This window comes from Microtus pennsylvanicus, chromosome 17 (assembly GCF_037038515.1).
Source record: "Microtus pennsylvanicus isolate mMicPen1 chromosome 17, mMicPen1.hap1, whole genome shotgun sequence".
In the NCBI taxonomy this organism is placed as follows: domain Eukaryota; kingdom Metazoa; phylum Chordata; class Mammalia; order Rodentia; family Cricetidae; genus Microtus; species Microtus pennsylvanicus.
The window spans coordinates 37,110,239-37,120,497 of NC_134595.1; the positions used below are offsets into that span (position 1 = coordinate 37,110,239).

Genomic DNA, 10,259 nt, shown 5'->3' on the forward strand with positions numbered 1-10,259 from the left:
CCCTGACTGCTTCCAAGCCTTGAGGCACAGGGAGGCCGGGCTGCTTCACTCAGGACAGCGTTGTGGAGCGATTGCAGGTAGGAGAGCTGATCCGTCACTGTCTGGGAATGCACTTCGGGTAGATGGGACCTAGAACTCTGCCTTTCCTGGAGCCCTGGGAAGTGGCGCACTGCACTGTATAACCTTAGAGCTGCAATCTCCATTTTCAGTTAGCCGGGGCTATGTCAAAGCTCTTTCTCCAATAGGCACACACCATATCTGCCCTGGCTCATACGGAAGCCTCTGGTCACCGGTGTCCATCGAGCCCTCAAAGTGTAGCTATAATGGCCAATTAAGTAAATTAGTTTTTTTAAAAGTTATTGTGTGTATGAATGTGTACCACGGAATCTGTGTGGCGGTCAAAGGGCAACTTTGTGAAATCATTTCTTCACACGGGTCTAGGGATCCAAGTCAGATCATCTGACAAGCGGCGAGTGTTTTTGCTGACAGACTCATCTCCCCAACTGCCAGTGAGATAAATTCTACTCTATTGTAATTACTTTTCATTTAGAGTTAAATGAGCTGTGGCTACAATTCTGGGCAGAGAAGATTTGGAACAGCCTAGCGTCATCTAGGAGAACACCAGGGCCCAGGGACAGACGATGTTCTTGCCCTGACCCCTGAGGGCAGGACCAAGATTAGAACTCTTTGTTAAAAACAAAACAAAATAAAACTTTAATACGGGCTTTCACATCGCCCAGCTTAGGCTACATAGGAGGAGAAAAAAAAAAACAGAAGTGGGTGATTGAGAAATGTCCAATCTGGGCTCCTTTTCCACACTAATGGTATTTGATTGTCTGAAAAGAGCAGGACCTGTGGAAACCTGAGGCTGGCTGAGGCTGGGAGCCTGCTCCTTGTGGCATTTGATAAAAGAACACTTAAGAGCAGATTTTAGAATCGATTTAAAAAGTTCACAGCCCAGTCCAGCTGTGTCACTCGCGGTGAGTTGCTTCACCTCCTGGGACCTAATTTCCTCACCCAGAACGTGCCGACTGCATAGACTAACGAGAGGGATGAAATATAAAATAAATGGTGAGAAGCCTGGGAGGCTGCAAGCCAGTCGGTCATCCAGATTACAGCTAACATGACTGCTGTTGTCCAGGCCAGAGCCTGTGAAGGTGCTCCCAGGACTCAGCCCTGGAAACGAGGTGGGCTTGCTCCTCTCCCGGACCGAACTGAGGTGGGATGGAAAAGAACAGCCATCCGTAGAAATTCTATCTCCATTCTAAGACTCACAGGACAAGCTAGCGCTGTGTTGTGTGTGCATATATGCATGTCCACATATGTGTGCTTGTGTGCGTGCGTGTGTGTGTGTGTGTGTACGTATATGTGTGTCACACGCATCTGCCACTAACCCATGAGTAACCATTCTTGCACTATCAGGCTTTAGAGTCCACTGGCCCAAGATCACTTCATTCTTCCCCAGCGGGGGAAAGAAACCAGACAAATGCTAGGAGTGTTTGCTCAAGCTGGATGCAAAGACCGTTTCCCTAGGGTAGACCACTTCAGACTCTGGTGTGCGGCTAATGAGAGGTGGTGGAGTTCCAGCACTGTCCCACGGGCATGCAGATAATGGATGCCCATGACTCTGCCTTTCGTAACCCTTTCGTTTGTAATCTCTAGCAGAGGGGACAAGATACATTCCTGGTGTCTCCTTTTCAAAATGCGTCCATTGTAGCAGGCTTTCTCTGGGGCCACCAACCAGCTCCCAAACCATGACATGGAGACTTAGTTATGAGTGCTCGACCTTCTCTTTCACTTGTCCCACTAGCTCTTAAAACTTAACCTGTTTCCCTTTATCTACATTTTGCCTCAGGACTTTTTACCTTCCAAAAGAAATGGAAATTCTGTGTCCTACCCCATGTCTGTCTGTCTGTCTGGTGGCCGCCTGATTGGATGGCCCTGGGCATCTCTCTCTTTTTCTTCCTTGTTCTCTCCCCCTCTTCACTCTCAAGCCTGTGTTTCTCTTCCTACTTGTTCTCTCTGCCCGCCAGCCCTGCTTATCCCTCTACCGCCTAAATAATGGCCGTTCAGCTGCTTGTTAGACCAATCAGGTGCCTCAGGCAGGCACAGCGACACATCTTTACATGGTTAAACAAATGCAGCACAAACAAACGTAACACATCTTTACGTAAAGTAATATTCCACAACAGTCAATGTTTTTATCACTTTTATCCAAAGGCTGTTTTCAAAGGTGAGGGTGTTGGCTCCCAGGGTGGGTCAGCATCCTCAACTCACTGCCAAGTAGACGAGCCAAGAAAGCACAGCAGCACCCAAAACTGGGCCTGTGGTCTGCACCGGCGGCTGGGAGAAAAGGAAAAGATAAGGCCGGAAGGGTTGGAGACCCCTGTCAGGTGAAGCCACTCAGAGGTGAACAAAAGGACGAAGAATTTGGGTGCTTCTGAAGAGTTTAGGGGAGACAGAAACCAGAAAGTGGCTGCAAGTGCTGGGACCTCGGTGTTCAGCTCTGCTGCGTGGTTGAACTGCCCTGCTTAAAACAGAAAGAGAGGGCTGGAGAGATGGTTCAGCGGTTAAGAGCATTGCCTGCTCTTCTAAAGGTCCTGAGTTCAATTCCCAGCAACCACATGGTGGCTCACAACCATCTGTAATGGGGTCTGGTGCCCTCCCCTGGCCTGCAGGCATACACACAGACAGAATATTGTATACATAATAGATAGATAGATAGATAGATAGATAGATAGATAGATAGATAGATAGATGCTTAAAAAAACAGAGAGAGAAACAGCACAGCTGAATGGTAAGGTAGGCCCACTTGGAGCTGCTGGAGTAGGGGGAGTCAGACCCTGGCTGCAGGAGCCAGTGGCTTTGAGATCCTAGCAGAGGGAGGTAAGGTCCTGAGCAAACCCCTTCCTTTATCTGGGCCTGTTTCCTCCCCCACTGAAACCTGGGGAGACAGGCTAGGAAAACTTATTGGATCACTTCCCAATATGAACTCTCTAAATCCATAAGATGACTCCATCTGTGGACCCGGCTAGGAATTCATATTCAAGTCATCAAACTTGTCCCACACCCTCAGGAGTTTCTCCCCTGCTTGGGCAATCTAATCCACCCCTCACTTCCTCTAGACAGTTCTCACTACCGCCGCTCTTCATAGGTTACAGCTGCCTAGCTCAGGTGTCCCCACAGGAGAAAAGTTAGCATGCTGGTGAGTCTGGAACACCCTGTATTACTATCTAGAATTTCTCTCTTTGTCCCTCTATGCCTAGCCTGACCCTGGGTATTTCCCCCTCTGTGGCTGGACCCCTAAACATTAGGCCTCCTTACCATAGAGGAAGAACTCCTGACCCCCTTCCTACATCTTCCAAAAACTACTTAGAACTACCTGCAGCCCAGCCACTACCTGCAGCCTTCCCAAGTCTGCCTACCGTCCTTGCCTGGGCTTCAAATGGGTGTGGAGATGCACCCAGCACTGGGCCTCCCACACCCCTGCATTTATGGACTGTGTTTCTCAAGAGAATGAGGATCAGAGCTGTAGTAAAATGACTGGCTTATCTGTCATCGAAAAGATCAACTGAATGTTTGGGGCCCGTAAAGTTCCCTCATGCTTGATTTTTTTCTTGCACCATCCCACCCGTGGAGTTTCTGGGCTAGTGTGCCAAGGAGTTGGTACTTCCATTCAATCCAGCAGCTCCTAACTGCATCCCGTAGGCCACGATAGGGCACTCAGTTGAAGATGTCTGGCTACCATTCCAGCAATAGCTTTTTTTGTTAATTTGCAACCTAAGGAGTAGCGAAAGATGGTGATGCCCAAGTTTCCAAGCAATAAGAGGGGACTGTGCCCACACTTTCTGAAAGATAATTCAAGAATTTAGATATACATGAAGTCGTAGCTCTAGAGTACGATATGTGCTTAGCATATAGCCAACCCTCAGGAGGAATAATAAAGCAAAATGCTTAGGCGTTGAGCTTACCTAACGTAAGAGGTATGATCTTCCAGTGTTAGACTGGAAGCATTGTAGAGTTGTAATCCAGCAGCACCAGGACCAACCCTGTGAGCGCAGCTGGTTCCTGAGCCTCTCTGGACCTCATCTTCTCCCCTCCCCCCCAGGAAACAGGGGCCAATTATGCCACTAGTGAGGACGAAGGGTAACCTTGCACAAAGCAGAACTCAACTGTCATCTCCTATCCTTCCCTTTGTCCCTTCGGCCACTAACGCATCCCTTCTAGAAATGAGCACGTTAAGACACAAACAGCACTCTCGTCCCTTTGCCCGCGACTGAGTGTTGCTAGTTCCTCCTGGCCCTCTCCTCTGATTGTCGGCCTTGCATCCCGCCTTCGTGGTCTCCTTATGGAACATCCAGCCTGCCCTTGCTGCCTGGGACTGGGAGCGACTCACAGCCCTGCTTATTCCCTGGTTTCCAAGATCTAGCTACCAACTAAAATCAGGTGGTCAAGTTGAAGAGCAAGCACTTTTACTCAATAAGTCACTTCCCCTCCACTTCCCCAACCTGTTGTTTGTTTTGATTTTTGCTGCTGTTGTTGTTGTTTTGGACAGGTTCTCATAAGATCTAGGCTAGACTTGAACTTACTTTGCAGTCAAAGTCATCATCTGATTTTCCTTCCTCTGCCTCCCGTACGCGGAGTGCTGGGATTACAGGCATGTGCTCTCCCACAATTTATTCAGTTTTTATTGAGTTCTGGGAATCCAGCCTAGGACTATGTGTGTGGCAGGCAAGCATTCTATCCACTGAGCTCCGCCTCCAACCCATATCTGTTACTCTTTTTTTAAGTGATTTTTAAAAACATTTTATGTGTGTGGGTGTTTCAACTGCAAGTATGTATGTATACCATGTGCATGTCTGGTGTCTGAGGAGATTAGAAGAGATTATCTCATCCCTCGGAACTGGGGTTACAAACGTGTGCTGAAAACCAAACCTGAGTCCTCTGCAAGAGCAGCCACTGCTCTTAACCACTGAGCCGCCTCTCCAGCCCCACTTTTTGTTATTTTTATTGTTATTTTAATATTTGTAAATGATTTTTGTAAATTTTGTGATTTGTTTTGTAAAACTGTGTGCTCTCCAATTAACCTTTTTATATGTAATGTTTTATTAGTATATTTTATTTATTCACAACAGTGAGCTTAATGATAACATTTTCACACATGTATATAATGCATTTGTACATTCTTGGCTACACAATAAGTTTGAGGCCAACCAAGACCCTACTTCAAGAAAAAAAAAGTGTCCGGCTGGAGAGATGGCTCAGTGGTTAAGAGCATTGCCTGCTCTTCCAAAGGTCCTGAGTTCAATTCCCAGCAACCACATGGTGGCTCACAACCATCTGTAATGAGATCTGGCGCCCTCTTCTGGTCTGTAGGCATACAGACAGAACATTGTATACTAAATAAATAAATATTTAAAAAAGAAAAAAAGAAAAAAAGTGTCTTGAAGAGAACTGTAATCTTTATCCCCCCCCAAAAAATGTCTACTATTTTGTCTCAAACGCTTACTGCTATCATCTTAAAATTTGAAGGGGAAAATGTCTTCCTTGTTCTATGCAAGCCAATGTAACAAATCCTTACATCCTAGTTCCTTGGTTGGAAAGACAAGAAACAGGGTCACTTTGCTATGTAGTAACCATCATCTCCTCTATTGACAGGATTAAGTTTACCTCAAAATGGGAGAATTCAATGTGGAGAATTTCAACATTGAATATTTCTTCAGTGGCGAAATTGATAATTACAATTATAGCTCTGACCTGCCCCCCATTCTACCAGATGCTGCCCCATGCCACCCAGAGACCTTAGAAATCAACAGATATGCCGTGGTTACAATATATGTCCTGGTAACCCTGCTGAGCCTTGTGGGAAACTCCCTGGTGATGCTGGTCATCTTATACAACCGGAGTTCCTGCTCTGTCACCGACGTCTACCTGCTGAACCTTGCCATTGCCGACCTGCTCTTTTCTCTGACCTTGCCTGTCTGGGCTGCGTCCAAGGTAAAGGGCTGGACTTTTGGCAGAGCCATGTGCAAGATATTCTCATTCGTGAAGGAGGTCACCTTCTACAGTAGTGTCCTGTTACTAGCCTGTATCAGCATGGACCGCTACCTGGCCATCGTTCACGCCACAAGCACACTGATCCAGAAGAGACACTTGGTCAAGTTTGTATGCATCACCATGTGGATACTTTCCATATTTGTGTCCCTGCCCATCTTAATCCTGCGTAATACCGTCAGGGCAAACTCTTTAACCCTCGTCTGCTATGAAGATGCAGGGAACAACACAACCAAGTGGAGGATAGTCTTGCGCTTCCTGCCTCAGACCTTCGGCTTCCTCCTGCCGCTGCTGGTCATGCTGTTCTGCTACGGGTTCACACTGCGCACGCTCTTTAAGGCCCACATGGGGCAGAAGCACCGGGCCATGCGGGTCATCTTTGCCGTTGTGCTCGTCTTTCTTCTCTGCTGGCTGCCCCACAACCTGGTCCTGTTCGCAGACACCCTCATGAGGACCAAACTGATCCAGGAGACTTGTGAGCGCCGCAATGACATTGACAGGGCCTTGAATGCCACTGAAATTCTTGGCTTCCTGCACAGCTGCCTTAACCCCATCATCTACGCGTTCATTGGCCAGAAGTTCCGCTATGGGCTCCTCAAGATCATGGCTACTCACGGCCTTATCAGCAAGGAGTTCTTAGCCAAGGAGGGCAGGCCTTCATTTGTTGGCTCTTCTTCAGGGAACACCTCCACTACCCTCTAAGCCTGTCCACCTACACTGTGGCCCTTCAGGGTCCTTTCTTGTCCTTCAGCATGGCTCACGTACACAGACTGTAGTATCTGAATTGAATTACCCACACACATTTCAAAGTTACAGGGAGACAGAGGCTACATTCTTACCAGAGCCCCCACTGCAGAGTTTAGAACCCCTACCCTGGCTGTTCACTCCTTCCATATTGTAAGCCTACTGATGCAGTTGGTCCATCCTAACACTGGACCCCAAATACTCTTTTCTAAGAAGCACAAATTAGAGTTAGAGTGAGATACTTCCTCCTACCCATCAGAGTCCTTACCAATAAAAGGAAGAAGTAGAGAAGGAGGAGAGAAAATAGAAAGAGTTATTAAGGAAGTAGAGAAAGGGAAAGTTTTCGCCTTACTGGTAGACCTGAACGGTATCCCAGCACAGTGGGACACAGCATATCGCTTTCCTTAAGACATTAAATATAGAACTATTACATAATCCATCAAGTTCACCTCTAAATAGACACCCAAAAGAATTGGAAGCAAGGGCTCAGACATTTGTAGGTTGATGCTAACAGCAGCATTATTCAAAGAGTCAAAAGTCAAAACAGCTAAAATAATGGCCCACAAATAAATGGGTAAGTTAAACATGGTGTATGCACACAGCAGGAGACCATCCCACAATGAAAAGGAACAAGAAACTGACCCATTTTGCCTATGAATGAGCCTTAAAAGCATGCTTCCATGCGGAATAACAAGACCCCAAAGACAAACGTTGTAAGTTTACACAACTAAGAAGTACCAAGTATAATCAGATAGTGATGGCTAGAGGCTGGATGACGGAGGGTGGGGCATTTGTGTTTGATGGCACAGCTCTAGTTTAGGATGATGGACGAGTCCTGACTTCTGTGCAGCAGTGTGAAAGTGTGCATTGCCACTGCATTAAAAAAAAGTTAAAATGAGGGCTAGGCATTGTTTACTGGTGGAGTGCTTACTTAACGTTTCTGAGAACTCAGGCTTGAACTCTAGGGCCTCAACCAGTGCGAGGGAGGGGGGCTAAAATGGTAATTTTTGTTATATATGTTTTACCTCAGTTTATCAAAAAAAAATCTAAGTCTACTTTAACCACTGAACCAATGCAGAATTATGTACATTATAATTTCTTGTAAAGTGTGATCATTAAATGTCTTTTTAAAACTATATAAATCACTTGGAGTTGAGTATTTGTCTCAGGACTTTCCAAGCAGAGGCTGGGCAACAGTGAGCAAAAGACCTGAGTGGGAATTTGTGTTGTTTTAACTGTTTTTTTTTACATTCTCTGTGTCTTTCTCTGTCTGTCCCTGTCTCTGTCTCTCTGTCTCTGTCGTGTGTGTGTGGGGGGGGGGGGATAGCACACATGTGTAGGTCAGAAGACAACTTGTCAAATCTAGTCTCCCTCCATCACATGGCTCCTGGAACTCAAACTCAGGTCATCAGCCTTGGTGGCAAGGGTCCTCTCACTCTCCCCTGAGTGAGAAGATGAAGACAGAACCCTGCCTGTCCCTGTCTGGCTGCGCCTTTGTGCTCAACCTAGCCTGCGTTGGCTGAACATGGATCGCCAGAGGGAAAAGTGCACCGGATTCTTCCTCCGGTGCTCCTAGGTCCTTGGATGGAACGGTCCTCAAAAGCCTCAGGAACAGGTTTTGAAGACACAGGTTGGAAGTCACCGGCTCATCTCCTTGGAGAAGCAGGGAGGCCAGGAGATCACAGAAGCTCCAGCAGCAAATTTCACTGAGAATTCTTTACCCAGCCCCTCCCTTTTCCAACACCCACCCTCATCCAAGGCTGCCAAGCAGGCACTAGTTCAGAGTGGAGAAGTGATTTGTAACCTATTGGAGGAGACAAAGGATTTGAGTCATTCTTGTTTCCTTTGCTGGGAGAGGTGAGCTTGGGTGGAGTTAGGTTTTTAGACTGTCTCACATATCCCAAGATTGGCCTGAAACTTCCTATATAACTGGGCAGAAACTTGATCAAAGGATCCTCCCAAGTTCTAGGATTACAGAGGCGCACCACCGTGCCTGGTTTATATGGAGCTGGGCTTGAACCCAGGATTTGGTACATGCTTGGCAAACACACTACCAACTGAGCTGTATCCCCATCCCTAAAATCATTGTTTCCTCGGTATACAGTGACTGACAGACCTGCTGGGGGGATTGGGACACAGCAGTGCATCAAACAAACAGGGTTTGTCTCTGAAGGGTTTGTCAGAGGGGCCCTGTCTCTGAGCAGCCTATTATGGGCACAGGAAAAAGATTGAACCCTATAGTTCAGCAAGGTTGAGCAGGAGGGTATAAGAAGGCTCCAAAGCAGACAGTGTTCACAATTCACGAAAATGTTCAGGCAATAGTAAATCAGCATCACGTCCCTACCCTACGCCCATCCAGTGCCAGGCCCTGCCCTGAACTCAGAATCAGGAACAAGAAACAAGCATGACTCAGCTGTGCCTCTGATTCAGCAGGATGGAAATGCTGAAGAACACATATCGTTGCCAGAGGAGACAGGTGCTGTTCTGCCTGAGCGCAGTGCCTGGTCAGACGAGTCCTCAAGATGACTGTCAAAGAGAGGGGGCCAAGTGCAGGCTCACCTTTGTTCTAGGTCTGTGCTCTCTGCTCCTCCAACAAGGCCTGGGAATGCCAGTGTGCACAGAAAACAGGAAGAACCAAAAATCCAGTGCAAAAGAAGCCGAGATTGAGTCATACTGGTGTGAAGGTTGCCGACCCACCCCCACCTCGTGTGAGCAGTCTTGACACAAAGTCTTTACCAGTCAGAGCATCACCAGGATAAGGGCAAATCCAGGGCTGTCTTTGATCTGCTGATTCTTCTCTTCCTTGCTGCATTCTGAGCCTTGACTGTCTAAGGTCCCCGTCCTTCTCTGCTTAGATCTGCCTACTCTGAACCTGCTTTTCTGGCTTCTGAACTGTGTTCCTATACTTACAATAACATCTCTGTCCTGATCCCAGTCAGTCTGCCTCTGAATTGATGATGCCTCTGCACAGACATTCCCAGTCTCTGCAGGATGGGCTCCTTTACTCAGCAAATCAAGACAGCTTCCAGTCTAGCTATGTAAACCAGGCCAGTCTTGAATTTGCAATCTTCTGCCTCAGCCTCTTGAGCACTGGGACAGCAGGTGTGTACTTCCACACCTGGCTGATGACCGATTTCTATTTTAACGCACGCACTCTCTAGTCCAGGAATCACACTTCTAGAAATCTGTCCAGCAGACATGCTCACAAAATTTCCATGGGGAGGGTTTGTCATGGCATTGTGTGTAGACGGCAAAGCTTGGAATCAACCAAAATATCCAGCTCTAGGGACATGACCAGAAAAGCTATGAACGTATGTATATCCACACTGCGGGATGCCTTGAACGTGCTGGCTTATGAATAAGACTGAAGACAACATGCAACCAGTTCTGGGGGCTCATACCTTCCAGGCCTAACACTTGGGAGTTTCATGCCAACTTGACCTACACAGTGAGTTTTAGGC

General features: G+C 47.2%; 1 protein-coding gene across 1 annotated transcript; it reads left to right on the forward strand.

The window, feature by feature from the left end:
- Positions 1 to 6,808, forward strand: Cxcr2 (C-X-C motif chemokine receptor 2). The gene is made up of 2 exons (XM_075951878.1): positions 1 to 77; positions 5,659 to 6,808. Exon 2 carries the CDS (start codon positions 5,677 to 5,679, stop codon positions 6,754 to 6,756), a length of 1,080 nt encoding a protein of 359 aa, XP_075807993.1. The 5' UTR covers positions 1 to 77; positions 5,659 to 5,676; the 3' UTR covers positions 6,757 to 6,808.
- The last annotated feature ends 3,451 nt before the right edge of the window (positions 6,809 to 10,259 follow it).